The 15,044-nt window shown below is 39.5% G+C and overlaps 2 protein-coding genes across 2 annotated transcripts in view; both read right to left on the reverse strand.

Moving 5' to 3' along the window:
• Window positions 1-1,906: 1,906 nt before the first annotated feature.
• LOC146372097 (uncharacterized) lies at window positions 1,907-6,180 on the reverse strand. Its single transcript, XM_084952754.1, has 7 exons — window positions 6,018-6,180; window positions 5,507-5,599; window positions 5,282-5,371; window positions 4,912-4,998; window positions 4,809-4,837; window positions 4,607-4,651; window positions 1,907-3,216 (listed from the first exon to the last, which is right to left on the reverse strand). Exons 1-7 carry the CDS (start codon window positions 6,076-6,078, stop codon window positions 3,175-3,177), a joined length of 447 nt encoding a protein of 148 aa, XP_084808880.1. The 5' UTR covers window positions 6,079-6,180; the 3' UTR covers window positions 1,907-3,174.
• Window positions 6,181-6,867: 687 nt separating this feature from the next.
• The window catches only part of LOC146372098 (uncharacterized), an 84,145-nt gene continuing 75,968 nt past the window's right edge, over window positions 6,868-15,044 (reverse strand). The window contains exons 4-8 of the mRNA XM_084952729.1: window positions 9,964-10,222; window positions 9,312-9,407; window positions 8,954-9,049; window positions 8,849-8,877; window positions 6,868-8,023 (exon numbers count right to left, since the gene is read on the reverse strand). Coding sequence (XP_084808855.1) covers window positions 7,946-8,023; window positions 8,849-8,877; window positions 8,954-9,049; window positions 9,312-9,407; window positions 9,964-10,222 — 558 coding nt within the window. The 3' untranslated portion in view covers window positions 6,868-7,945. The remainder of the gene's footprint in view (window positions 8,024-8,848; window positions 8,878-8,953; window positions 9,050-9,311; window positions 9,408-9,963; window positions 10,223-15,044) is intronic.

A 15,044-nucleotide genomic window follows, 5' to 3' on the forward strand; every position in this document is an offset into this window, starting at 1 on the left:
CACACGAGATGAGGAGGCACAAAATTGAAAATTGAGACAAGTCTTGGCAGTGGTGTCATTAAAGCTGCTGGTAGAGTGCTCAAAGCCTGCGCCGACGAGCTGGCTCCTGTTTTCACCAGACTATTCAACCTCTCCCTGACACATGCCACTGTCCCTCACTGCCTGAAATCGTCAACAATAGTCCCAGTCCCCAAGTCCACCACCATCAGTAGCCTCAATGACTACAGACCCATCGCACTGACTCCAGTGGTTGCAAAGTGCTTTGAGAAGCTGGTCCTAAAACACATAAAGGACTGCCTCCCACCGAGCTTCGACCCCCACCAGTTTGCCTACAAGGCAAATAGGTCCACAGAGGATGCAGTTTCCACTGCTCTCCACTCCGCTCTGCATCACCTGGAGAATCCTGGGACATCAGTAAGGATGCTCTTCGTTGATTTCAGCTCAATACTATCATCCAAGACATTCTTATAGACAAGCTGGTAAACTTGGACTCCCCCCCTCCACATGTGCATGGATCAAAAACTTCCTCACAGACCGTTCACAGTCAGTCAAGGTTGGCAACCAGCGATCATCCACCCTGTCACTCAGCACTGGCTCACCACAGGGATGTGTGCTGAGTCCATTATTATACCCCATCTACACCAGTGACTGCACCCCTACGCACCCCTGCAACATCATCATCAAATTTGCAGACGACACCACTCTGATGGGGCTCATCACCAACGATGATGACACCGCCTACAGGGATGAGGTCCAGCGACTGTCAGAATGGTGTAACTACAATAACCTCACGCTAAACACCAAGAAAACCAAGGAAGTAGTCATGGACTTCCGCAAAACAAGAACTGACCCTCCTCCCCTCTCCATAAAAGGTGACTATGTGGAGAGGGTGTCCTCCTTTAAGTTCCTCGGCACCCACATATCCGAGGACCTATCCTGGTCCTCAAACACATCAGCCCTAGTGAAGAAAGCCCAGCAGCGCCTCCATTTCTTGAGGGTTCTGAGATGGAACAGGCTGCAGACTGAACTCCTAGTGTCCTTCTACCGTGCCACTATCGAGAGTGTGCTGGTGCACGCCATCCCTGTGTGGTACGCTGGTTGCACAACAGCTGACAAGAAGAGACTACAGAGGGTCATCAGAACTGCAGAGAAGGTGATCGGCTGTCCACTCCCCTCCCTGGACTTAATTGCCAGCTCAAGATGTCTCTCCAGAGCCAGGACAATTATAAAGGACCACCTCCATCCTAACCACCACCTCTTCAACATCCTGCCCTCTGGAAAAAGGCTCAGATCCATCAGGTGCAAAACCAACAGACTAAAGAACAACTTCTTCCCGTGGGCTGTCAGAACTCTTAATGCAAACTAAGAGTGTGTAAAGACTTCCCCAACACATCCACCCTGACACTGCTGTTGATCATCTATGTGCAATATCTCTGTCTTTCCATGTTCTGTGCAATATTTTTGGCTCATGTGCAATTATTTTGGTCCCAGTCTGTTTCAATGTTTCCTACACATACACCATGTATATAGTTCCACTCACATATGTATACATATACACTGTTTTTTATTTTATTCTATTTATTTAATTATTTATTTATTTTCCGCCTTCGTTGTATATTGGTTTCTCTTCTTACTTTAGCACCTTTGTGGTTCAGCTACCCAATTTCGCTGTGCAAGAAACTGCACAATGACAATAAAAAGCTCTAAGTCTAAGTCTCTAACAGGTGACTGTGCAAATACTGGAAAACTGAGGACCTCTGGCGGATAAAAGGAATAATACACAAAAAAGTGCTCAGACATAAACTGTGAGAGTTTAAAATTTGTTCTGCAAAAATAGAATTTCACCAAATTAATAGAAATGCATTTTTTCCAGATTACATTACTATAAAAAAGAATATTCAAGATATTGATTCAGATTCTATTTAATCATCATGAAAGACATGTTATAAAACTCATACTGGACTTTTGACACTGCACATATTTCACTTACACAAACTATAAAGGCATTAAAGGCATTTCACAACAGTCATATTATAAGAGAGGATTAAGACTTGAATACACATCTTCTATCAGATTAAAATAACAACAGCGTGAAACTCAAAAACTGTTAACATTGCTTTAAAGTTCTCATCTAGTTTATATTTACCTATAAAACCAGATGAGATGACATTGATAATATAACAGCAGTTTTCTCTGCTGAGTTGATGTTGCTGATCAGTGGCTGGACGACAAAAACAAAACATAATCAGAATCAGAAAAATGTATTAATCCCTAAAGAAATGATGTGGTTACACAATGATAATAACATCATAAATGTTGCTTTGGCTCATTGACCTCAGGTATTTGAATTTCTCCACCTATATTACCTCTACTTCCTGCAGCATCTCTGTTAAACCTGTCTCCCTCTCATTCACACAACTTCTCTCCAGAACACTCCTCCACCGCTACAGGCCGTCTTTCACCTGTTTCTTAATGTTGTCCACAAACATAATAGACCAGAGACTCCTGCCTGACCTCAACTGTCAACCTACCCATCATCATAAAAATGAGAACAAAATAAAGAGCATAGATTCCTTTCAATACTTTGGATTTCTTTTCTTTTGACAGAGGAAAAATTCAAAATAAGATGAACAGTAAAAACAGGTAATAAATAATAAAAATAGAAGCTAAGGAAGATCTTCAGAACACAAATTTGAAACTCAAATACAACTCAAAACTCTAGGACCATGGCACTGAATCCTGTGTGCTGTTCAATAGTCTAGCAATAGCAATAATTTTAGTTGTATGTTTTCTATCCAGCCTTCTCTTAGAGCAACTGCTCATATCCATAGCAAAGAACTCCTGGTACCAATTATATTTTCATTTAAAAAAAAGGAAAAATAAGTGTATTATAATGTAGCTGGGCACTGTCCCAAAAACTGGTGTTTCTTTAAATCTGTTGGACCCATAAACAATATTCAAAAATTGTCTTTCCATTAAATGCAAATTCGTTTTTTTCAACAGCTTGAACTATGTTATTTTAAAATTGACAGTAGAGCAGAAGTCACTGCATCATTTCATCATCAACACGAACCTGAAAAAAGCTGTCTGATATATTGATAAAATAATAACAAACAAACAAACAAACAAACAAACATACAGATATCACTAAACAAAACACCTTATCTTGGTTTTCTATGTGTTGCTGATGGTGACATAGGAAACTTCAGGATCCACCTAAACAATGAAGAGAAAAACATGCTGACTCCTCAGTAATATCCATCCATCCACTTATCCTTTTCAGGGTCGTGGGGGGTGCTGGAGCCTATCCCAGCTGTCATAAGGCGAGAGGCGGGGTACACCCTGGACAGGTCGCCAGTCTGTCGCAGGGCCAACACACAGGGACAGACAACCATTCGCACTCACGTTCACTCCTGCATTCACATCTATGGGCAATTTAGATTTTTCAATTGACCTATACCTTTAGAAGTGCTTGTATGAATGGGTGAATGAGGCATGTTGTTTACAGTGCTTTGACTACTCTGGGAGAGTAGAAAATTGCTATATAAGAATCAGTCCATTTACCAATAAAAAAAACCACTGCAAAACACACAAAACAAAATAGAAATAAGAAAAATGGTAACAGACATAGGAAAAAATAACGTAAATAGGAAAAACGAAAACAGAAATAGGAAAAAACAGATTTCCAAAAGCAAAGGGAAGTGTTTCTGGGGAGACAATAACCCGACGGACCAGTTGCAGGAACCCAAAACATGCTAGGTGTGTTTTATCATGATTCATATAATACTGATGATGGATTTTTAGGCTAATAGTTAGGCTAACACATATACCACTCATCTTTTCTTTCCTCACAAAACCGATAAATCCTCCACTTCTTTTAAGTGTCTCCCAGCGCAATTCTTAGCATATTTTGGTTCCTGCAACTGGTCCGTCGGGTTATTGTCTCCCCAGAAACACGTTGTGCTTTTGGAAATCTGTTTTTTCCTATTTCCGTTGTCGTTTTTCCTCTTTTCGTTGTGTTTTGTGTGCTTTTGCAGCATTTTTCTTATTGCTGGTGTTTTCTTAAGTTGCAGTGGCCTCTCAGGGCCACCGTACAACTGAGTTCCTAGTCTCCACTATGGCCTAATCTCCTCATGTGTATTTAAAGCCCCAGTTTGCTTCTGTTCTTTGTTATGTTCTGTGTTCCTTAGAGGCTAGTTTGTGAGTTCCAGGTTTTTAGTGTTGCCTGAATTATTTTGTGTTTTGCATTTTGGCCTGCTAAGGTCAGCAATAAAGCTGCTTTTTGAGTTTAACATGGATTTGAGTTCTGCACTTGGATCCTACTTTGCTTGCTAACAGCTATCTTTGAAAATATGTCTCACTGTAATGCAACATAAACAACTCTTCATTCATCACTTTAATTTCTCAGAAATGATGTCTCAAGATATTGCATTTGTGTTTTGACCTCTTACTTCAGGTTTTACGATTCATGGTGTGGTCTACTGATTTTATTATTGGCCTAACTTTCTTATCTTTTGGATGCTTTTTCAGTTAGTGTTATGCATTTACAATTTTTTAGAGAATAAGAAGAAGTGTTTTTAACTCTGGGTGTAGTGGGAGATCTCACCGAGTTCTGATTGGTTTGAGTCTCTGCAGGGTTTGAACTCAGTCCCTGAAAAACAGACAATAGTGCGGTTACATCTGGTGGAAAACCATTTCTATGAAGGCAGTTTAGTTCTTGTTAACACTCCCTCAAAGATGAGCGGTTTATTTAATTGTCTTTTTAGTGCCAGATATAGGAATATTTAATTATATGTTTCAAAACTCACAGGATTTTCATTCTTCTGCATTTTGTTTCCTGGAAAGACAAAAACAGTCAACTCTAACATTCATAGAACAACTTACAAATGTTGTATCTGTAAATGTTCTCACCTTTCATTCTTTTCCTTATGATGAAACACACGGCTGTTATCAGCAGTGCGACCAAACCAATAGCTCCATTGATGTACCACGAAATAGCTGCGATAAAGCAGACAAAACAAATTTAAAACATTTTTGCATGTTAATGTTTGAAAAACGTTTCACACCATTTAACAGCCATGATACTCAAGTGAACAATGTTTCCTGCCAAAAAATCATATCAAATGTTACATCTTATGTTTCCTATAGGATAGGTAAGTGATTTTCTGTCATCAAAATGTAAATAATATTCATTAGGAAAAAAGATGTAAACTAAAGTATGAACTCTCCTTAAAACTCTAAAAGAAAACGTGTTTTTTCTGCTTAATCATCATAATCTTACGTGATTTTGAAGGATTGCTGATTGTGTTTGGTTCTGATTTTGTGCTGCTGTCAGTTTTTCTCGCTGGTTCCTTTGTTGTGTTTTCTTCAGCTGAATAAATGACAAAACCAAACCAAAAAGTGTGTCATTATTTCACAAGTTGTTAATGAAAAAAAAGATCTTAAAAATTTAAAATCTATCAAACTAATATTTGAGGTCATCTTAAACAGTTGATCGTGAGCTCACCTGTTTCCTCACCTGAGGGCTGAGGGCTGAAGATAAATGGCTGCACTCTTCCTGTGTCTGTATCAGTCACCTCACACTTCACTGTGTTGTATCCTGCTGAGTAAATAGGGTAATACTTTATAACAGAGAGAGAACATTTCACCTCAATAATCAATCTGTCTGGTTTAGTTGTGGCCTTTTCACCGATCTGTCGAAGTTTGATCAGCTGTGCTGTTAGTTTCTTGAAATAAAAAAAACATTTAGTACCATCACAGTTATTCTGGTCATCACATTTAGACGAGGCTGAATGACGTCATCAACAATCTTCATTGAAGAAAACCAATAAAAAACATTATAATACAGCACTTTTTACAATAAGAGTGAAAATCAATTTAGAAACAACTTTATAAACATGCTTCCCTAAAACAGCAGATCATGCTCAGCTGTCTTATTCATGTTATTGGTAAGTGATTGTAATAATATTGATATGATTATTATTTCACTGCTATAAAAATGTTTCCTCTATCCTTACCTACAATCTGAATCATCAGCATCAGACATAAAAACATTTGAATCCATCTGAATTCATCCATTCTGCTTCTCTGTCTCACTTCGTTCTTGTTCTCAGTCTCAACTGTCACAGTCTCTGAACTGATGACCCTTTAGGACGGTTTGTACTTCCTGTCATTTGTCATGTTTCACCACAAATTTAGCAATTTTTAGTCGTCTCTTATTTATGTTGATGATAATGTTACACAGCTGGAGTAAATCAGCTTTTCTGAAACATTTTTTCTAAAGGAAATTTATATGAAGACTTGGCAGGTTCATATTTTTGTCATTCTCACAGTTGATTTGTGACATTGATGTGTTTGACATTGAAAAGAAAATAATGAATAAAGAAGTCGAATGTGAGATATTTTTTGGAATAATGCAGCTCCCCTTTTTTAAATATTTTAAATCAGAAGGCGCATGACAGTTAATGTGTCAGACTCAACTCCTTAACCAACATAAGTGAGATGAATTGATTTTACAACTGCAGGTACAGGAAATATAGCAGATAATGCTATTGGAGTGAAACTCAACAGTTCCTCACCGTTAATCTTAAGTAATTTCCCCCTGATGAGGTCGAGAGGAAGTGTGTTCGTTACAATGTGGTGTGCTCATTTTACTGTTTTTTTAAGAATCTGCTGTTACAAGTGAAAATCTAAAAAAATTAAGGGAAGGTAAAGCCCCCAAATGTTTTGGGTTCGTAGCGACACTCTTGGTTTCTGACAGAAAACGGTAAGTGGTGAGAATAGAGGCTGTGGTTCAGGGGTTATCAGCAGTAGCATTTAACAATAATCTGTGAAATTGGTAAATAAGTATGCTCATTAATATGTTATATATAATATATTAATATGCTCGTCAATATGCTCTAGTGTTTAAAACCCTAGAGTTCAGCAAATTAAATTCAACAAATATATCATGAACACATTATTTGTGATAACCAGTGTTTCAGTCACAGGCCTGTCGGTATTATTCAAGTTACACAGTGGATTTTTTTCTTTTGGCTAAATACAAAATAAGAACAGTAAAAACAGGACACCCAAAATCAAAATCCAGCTTGACGCGAGGAAGATAAGATTAGTTAGGGAAACTATCAAAGCAAAGGCAGTAAACTAAAAAGGGCAAAGGGAAGACAAGACACAAATTGGGAGGCAGAAACCGGTGAATGTAAATACACCCAGCTCAAGGCAATCACGGCAGAGTTGGCAAAGGTGTTAGTAAAGCTACCAAGAAATGAAAGAAAACTAACCAAAATAAAATAGGAAATGAAAAAAGACAAATAAATCTAGAGACAAGACAAACACCTAATGAGCCAGGCATTCATTTAGAGCAAAACTAGTTGTGGGCAGATAACAAATGAATAGAAAAACATTTTATCTCCAGATGACATTATTGTAAGCAATAAAAAGGAAGAAACTGATACAGATTTAATGGTATTTAACGGTCAATAAACTCACGCTACAAAACCCATAACGGTCATTTAGAAATCTAAAACAAACAAAAGCCAAGCGCTACCCCCAACTCGCTAATTGAATAAACAAGGAAAAAAAATGATAGAAAATAATAAGGCAGTTCTCTCTTTCTGCTTCAGTGTTTAGTTAAAAGTCAAAGTATCAACACACTAAATACAAAACTTGGCAATTCTCTGAAATCACACACCCAGATCTGTCATAGATGGTTTGGAGGCCAAGGACGGGCCTGCTGCTGCTGTCAGTTACTGCCGGGGAGACTGCTGGAGAGGATTTTTAAAACAGCCACTTGATGATGGAACCAATCAGCAGCTGCCAGCAAAATCCAGCCACTGTGATTCAAAAGATGTCCAGAGCCGTAACAATAGGATTAAATCTATTAAACTAGATAAGATTATACTGATAATACAACAGCAGTTTTTTTCTGCTGAGCTGATGTTGTTGATCAGTGGTATCTGACAGAAACACCAGAGCCTCCAGTGCTTTCATACTTTATTGAAAGATCATCTTTATCATAATGTACCTGTGAAAAACAAGCAAAAAACCCAAAACCAAATGTATCAGATTGTGAGACAAATAAATTGGCATTGTGTTTATTATTACCTGTGGTTTCAGTTATATTCTTTCCATTAGTTCTTAGTTTTCTTTTCTTTTGTGTTTTTGAGTGTTAGGTTGAAATTGTTAAATGTTACCATTATTGTACTGCCAAGGTCTCCCCTTCCTAGCAAGTAAAAACCCGGTTAAAGCTGTTCGCCTTGCTTTGTTCACGGGAACAAGTCTGAACTAGCGGGCCTGCTGAAGCGCAGACCCAACATTGAGTGTTTCTTTTCTCTCTTTATTTTACTGAGAGGAGAAAATGCACCACAATGACGTCCAACAAAACAAACTATATAATCTGAGAGGTTTTTTATGCAGTTATTTTCACTTTTATTTTGAAGGTTTGTCACATGGCTTTTTGTGTTATTGCTTCCTACTTTAACCGACCTTATCTGTGCTTTTCATCTTTCTGCCTGTTTTGTAAATATTCCAGAGTTTTCCTTGTCCCTTTCTCCTGCTGGATTTACTGGATTTTGTATTGTGTCTGTGTTTTTTACTTTTCTCTGTGTTTGCATGCGAGATAAACATAACTTCACTGTTAATTTATAAGCAGTGTTAATTTAATTTTCCAAAACTCTCACATATGTTTTTTAATATCCTCCCAGTTGTAGACATCTGACTCTCGATTATCTGCTGAACCACTTAAACTCAGGAAATCCAAAATAATCTCATGAACATCATCTGCAGTTATTAGAAAATAACAAGGATGAGAAAAACAACCAAAAGACTTTTAACTTGCTGAATTTCTTACTGTGGTTTGATCCATCTGTGTTTTCTGACCTAAAATGAGATAAGTCATTTTTTCTGTTTCAAATCAAACTTAAAAATCATTCAAATTCCTCAATATTAAATTTACCTTTAGTTCTGCTCCATATGTTGACTGTCACAGCAGTGATTAAAAGTGCTGCTAAACCCACTGAGACAATAATGAACCTCGAAGATACAGAAACATCTGAATAAAAGAAAACATCCAAACTTGGCATTACATAATAAAAAATCAATAACTTTATATCAAACAAATATTTTAAAATAAATGTGATTATATCTCATGAAACATTTTCATTTTTTCTTCTTATGTCGTCCTTATTTAGGTTCTTCATTTATTTAATCTGGCACATTTAAATCTAAATTATTATGTTCCACTAAATATTATGATTAAAAAGGATTACAAGAGTTTACAAGAGTTTTGACATAAGGATGCGTTATGTAAGTACCTTGTGAATCATCCTTCATTGTTGTTGTGGTTGCTTCTGCTTCAGTTGTGTATCTTTTGGTTTTTCTTGTTGGTTTCTGTGTTGTTTTTTTGTCATCTGAATAAATGAAAAAAGAACAATCAAAAGTTTTTTCACATTGTTCGCGTGTTAGAAATACATCCATCCATTCGCTTCCGCTTATCCTTCTTAGGGTCGCGGGGGGCGCTGGAGCCTATCCCAGCTGTCATAGGGCGAGAGGCGGGGTACACCCTGGACAGGTCGCCAGTCTGTCGCAGGGCCAACACACAAAGACATCATTCGTGCTCACATTCACTCCCGCATTCACACCTATGGGCACTTTGGATTAATCAATTAACCTATCCCCACAAGCTGACAGAGGCGAGGCTGCCGGACACTGGCGCCACCGGGCCCTCTGACCACCACCAGTAGGCAACAGGTGAAGTGTCTTGCCCAAGGACACAACGACCGAGACTGACGGAGCCGGGGCTCGAACCGGCAACCTTCCGATTACAAGACAAACTGCCAACTCTTGAGCCACGATCGTCCCAAAATTATAAATACAACAAAAGCTATTTTGCCCAAACACCTGAAATACATCTAATTAATATTTTAGCTATTTTTAGTTGTTTTAAACAGCTGATCGTGAGCTCACCTGTTTCCTCATCTGAGGTCTGATAGCTAAAGGTAAACAGCTGCACACTTCCTGTGTTAGCATCAGTCACTTCACACTTCATTTTCTCATATCTTGATGGATAGATATAATGAGACTTCCAAAGGGTCACAGTAGTGGAGCAGTCAGTCTGCGAGGTCAGTATTTCTTTGTTATCTTTGTTCATATCTTGACGTTTAATCAGCCAATTCACGGTGTGATGACACTGTCCATATGTCACCACAGAGCAGTTTAAAATGACCTCATAAGTGCCCATGTGCCCAGTTACTGGTAAACATAACAAAATAATGTGAGAAAAAGGAGGGAGCATTATTTTTTCTACAATGAGTTGTGCTGAAAATTGAGATTGAGATATAAATACTCACAACTAATAATAAAAAGATTAACCTGAGACAGATGAACCAGAGCGTTTAGAGTTTGTATTTCTCCTAATTTGTACTGTAGGCATGAATAAAGACCAACTTCCTCAAATGTGAGCTTCTTAATAACATCTCTGAACTGATGACTTTTTAAAACTATTTTTACTTCCTGTCATTAGTCAGATCTCACTTCCTCACTGCAATTTTAGTAATTTGTAGTTCTTTCTTTCTTCTTGTTGATATTGAGTATGTGAGCTTTCTCTGAAATTGATGAATACATTTAAATATTAGACAAAGATGACACAAATAAACACAAAATGCAATTCCTAAATGAAGTTGTTTATTATTAAGAGGGAAAAAACCTATATGGCCCTGTGTTAGACCAAGTTAAATGTGCGACAGTGTCAAAGTGCTATATACAAGGGTGCAGGGATCAGGTCTCCAGGGAATCTGCAGGGAAAAGCAGGGGGAACACACTTACTCTCCTTCTGTCTCTCTTGGCATCTCACCAGTTTCTCACTCCTCTCTCGTACCAAAATTTCTGTAAGGAACAAGGGCAGGTCCAGGGTGTCTGTACACAGGGAAATGATGTGTTAGCACAAGATTCAAAATCCAAGAGAACTAGATTACTAGTGTCCTAGCCAGGACTTCACTAACATGAGTCAAGCAACAATCCAGCAAAGAGCAGTCTAACTTCTTCCCGTAAGTAGAGGCCGGTTAATGAGACGCAGGTGTTCACCATCTCCCAGGTATGTAGGCCAAAGGCGGGAGCCCACAATGGCCTCCGCCCAGGCGATAGAGGGAGAGAAAAGGAGAGAGAAAAACAATACCAAAGCCCACTTGTAGCAGAATATTTCTCAGGCAGACGGTGACACTATAGTTTTTAAACATAACAAAAATCAGACGGCAACTGGTTTGATTTAACTGTGGTGATGTTTAGATTGCTCGAGTTGAAAAACGTGTTGCCGTCCAGTTTGTGTGAAGTCAGCATTACAAAGAAAATGCAACAACCTATTAACAAAAAGTCCTTATATTTACTGTGATAGTTGACCTGCTGCACTCTTGGTCTTAAAGCAAATTAATGTTGTTTTAAGCTTTAGAAAATGAGAAACAGTAATGTTAAATATATATGTATCACAATGGAGTGGACTTTGAGAGATAGTTTTATCTACTCTGCAGCATAAGCTGAAAAACCAAGGCAGGATCCATGAAGCTGAAACACATCAGCAGAAGGAGGAAAAGGTGGTGAGGCAGGAAAAAGAGACTAAGAAGGTACCTCAGACCACCAGGGTGGAGAAAGACTCACGGTTGAATTATGAGGTGACTGGGAATTGTTTGCTGCCTTTAGGTGACCTGAATCAGATGCACAGGATCAATGAGGCATCATATAGTAATCCTGTGTCCACTACTGGTACTGAAACTGGTTCTCCCATTTCCCATCGACTAACAGGTTGTGCTATCTTCCTCATGTTTCGGTGGCTGTGCATATGCTTTGTAGATCTATAGCTTATGGCTGTCTGTCTTTTCTGTTTTAAATTGTTTTTCACCTTTACAGCTTTCAAGGATGAGACACCTCAAAAGCAAAACAGTTACAAAGAAGCCCTGAAACAGCAGGTAGGCCTGGGGCCACGAGCCTCAGTCTGTAGATGGATGATAAGAGATTAACTGCAGGATGAAATGAAATGCTTTTAGACTTACAACAACCTGTATTCTCAGCAGTTTAAAGAAGTTGTAAATTAACTGTAACTGTACATTTCAAACAGAGGAAAATAAGTGAAAACAGCAAGAGGAAAGAGAACAAATTAGGATTGAGGAGGAGAAAGAAGAGAAGAGGCTGACCTGCAGAGGGCACACTTACTGGAGGAATATGAAGATGAGCAAAGGAAAGAGAAAAGGAGGACTGAGGTGACGAGCTCGCCTGTGACCGTTGTCGTCACGAGACATGGCTACGAGAGGAAATTCCCGACGCCTCGATGCAGCTAGCAGGGCGCACAATGCACCGCAGCGACAGAATGGCTACAGCGGGGAAAAGCAGAGGTTTGTGCATCTACACACATAACAACTGGTGCACAAACACTAAGTGTCCTTCATCACTTCTCCTTCTTTGCAGTTAATAGTGGGTTCTGTCACAATGGAGTGGGTTTTGAGAGATAGTTTTATCTACTCTCTGCGGCATAAGCTGAAAAACCAAGGCAGGATCCATGAAGCTGAAACACGTCAGCAGAAGGAGGAAAAGGTGGTGAGGCAGGAAAAAGAGACTAAGAAGGTACCTCAGACCACCAGGGTGGAGAGAGACTCACGGTTGAATTATGAGGTACAGTAAGCCTGAAAAGACAGGAGTGCTTCAGCTCGCTGTGTCGTTGTCAAAGAATGACAAAGAAAGAATCTAGTTGTCGTCCTGCAGAGGCAGCCCTCTCCGCCCATCCCAACCTTGCAGAAAAAGCTGGCAAATCTTGCGCCATCTAGGCCCTCCTCTGTTTTTAGCCAGCGCTCGTCTAGAACTCTGAGTAACTCATTGCAGAGACTGCAAATTTTTTCACATTTTGCCCTGTATGACAACTCTATAAATAAAAAAAATTGCATTCACAGAATTGCTCAGTGTCAGCACCAAACCACCCACCACCCAATGAAATTCCCAGCCAGCAGGGTAAGATTTGTGCAAATTATAAACCTTTATTTTCCTGATCCCTGCCTTGCCTTCAGTCCCCTGTCGTGCTTCAGATGATCAACAGGAAGTGTTCAGAGTGCTGTCAGCCTTACGTTGGTGTCTGAGGAAAGAGCGGTGACAACTGGAGGTTCAGATGGGTTACACAGATTCACACGAGACCCACTACAATCTGGTAAACAGGTATTGCAGTCAGGCACCACTGAACAGCAGGGTAATGTGTGCAGGCATAAGATGCCCAGAACAACAGGGATTTCTATCTTTTGTGCCAGGCTTAGAATCAGTCATTTAGAGATGCTGCTATGTTGAATTTAACACCCAGTTAACCCCCAGATGTGGTGAAGCAAAGACACGATACTAACTCTGGGCTGTTAACGTGTGATCTTAATTTGATATTCGTAGTGAAGAATGTATTCAGTACAATGTTTTACAAGACATTTATTAATCTGTGCTTGTATTCAAGTTTACAGCAAATCATCTGAGAAATGCCTTTGAACTGGTGCCTGTTTCTGGGCTTTTCTTTTGTCACAAACTGCTCACAAAGAAGGACGAATGCTTTAGGGAACAAAAGCTTTGGAATGTATTCTGCAAGTACAGGTCAAACGTAATAGCCTCATTGTGCACGACAAGAAAGCATTTGACATGGTGAACTGCTGCCACGGTTTTAGAGAGACGTCTGTTTGTTATTAGAAGTAGTTGTTCTGTTTAATTTGGGATTTTTCTCCTTTGCTTCTGCGTAGAAGACGACCAATCTGCACATCGAGAAGCTGTCCTGTCTTCAGCTAGGAGTCCTTCTCCAGCTGCTGCACATGCTAACAGGCAAAACATCAGGGAGTAATACAAGCTTTTAATGCTTATGTGAACCACAGGCGTGCTTATAATGTATCAACCTGCAGTGAGACTGTAAAAGAAAAATCTTTCTTGATTTAATTTTCATTGCACAAATAATAACAGATTCAGGAATGTATTCAAGGAAGAGACTGGCAAAGAAAGAGTGGGATAGTCAGGGAGCTGAAGGAAGGAGTACTAAAAGGCTAGGTGCACAGCAAAGAGAGAGGTGTCACTGGCACAGGAAAAGGCTTGTAGTGAGTTGTATGTGAGGCTGGACACTAAGGAGAAAATGATTTTTAATGAATGGCAAGGCACATAAATTGTGCTGGAAGAGAGTAACCAAGTATAGAGATGGAAATGTGCTAATGTGAAGAAAGTGTGTTGAGAAGAGAGAAGGAGTACTTTGGATGAAAATTGAATTAGAGAAGGAAGTGAGGCAACTCTGAAGAGGATGGAGACGGGAGGCATAGAGAGGGTAGGAGTGAAGGCTATGATAAGGTGCGAAGAGAGTCCTGAGGGGCAGAGAAGTATGTGATGGGTTGAGATTACATCAGAGAGAGGCTCTGAGCCCCTTCTTGTTTGCACTGGTGATGGAGAGGCTGACAGATGAGATCAGGCAAGAGTCTCCATGGATGATGTTTTCAGACAACCACAGAAAGGATTTGTGGATGTAGTGAAGGTGGACATGCAGGGGGTTGGTGTGACTGAGGAGGATGCTAGAAATAGAGAGATGGAGGCGGATGATCCACTGTAGCGACCTCTAAAGGGAGCAGCCGAAAGAAGAAGCACAAATAATTCTAATCATGCTTTTCTTTTATTCTCAGTACTAAGCTATGTAAAGGAAGTCAAGGTTGTTTCCTCCTACAATCACTTTGGTCATGCTGTTCTTACAAGCGTGGAGGTGCCAGATGGTTTAGACTTGTTTAGATTGGTGCTCTGTCTCCCTTTATCCAAACTAAAACTTTGATGGGGTTTTTTATCTTCACTAAACACGTTTTTGCTTTGTGTTTATTATTGTGCTACTGCAAGTATTTCATATATTAGTCAGTTGATTGTTACTGTAGGGCAGCTCTAGGACAATCCCTGATGTGATGTAGCTTGCTTTTATCCAGCAGATACGACATCTCATGAGGAGGTTCGAACCCTGTACCCTGACCCTCCTGCTGACGCACAAAGTCTGGACATCCAGCAGCAGGCCCTTCTACGTG

Source organism: Perissodus microlepis, chromosome 15 (genome assembly GCF_051167445.1).
Source record: "Perissodus microlepis isolate ML-2025 ecotype Zambia chromosome 15, ASM5116744v1, whole genome shotgun sequence".
NCBI classification, from domain to species: domain Eukaryota; kingdom Metazoa; phylum Chordata; class Actinopteri; order Cichliformes; family Cichlidae; genus Perissodus; species Perissodus microlepis.

Bases quoted from the DNA above. Each gene is read 5' to 3' on its own strand.
- LOC146372097 (XM_084952754.1), bottom strand. From the start codon at position 6,078: ATGGATGAATTCAGATGGATTCAAATGTTTTTATGTCTGATGCTGATG. The intron at 5,600-6,017 runs GTAAGGATAGAG...TTTACTCAGCAG, and splicing joins GCTGATGATTCAGATTGTAG to GATACAACACAGTGAAGTGT. The intron at 4,999-5,281 runs GTAAGATTATGA...GCTTTATCGCAG, and splicing joins CAGCAATCCTTCAAAATCAC to CTATTTCGTGGTACATCAAT.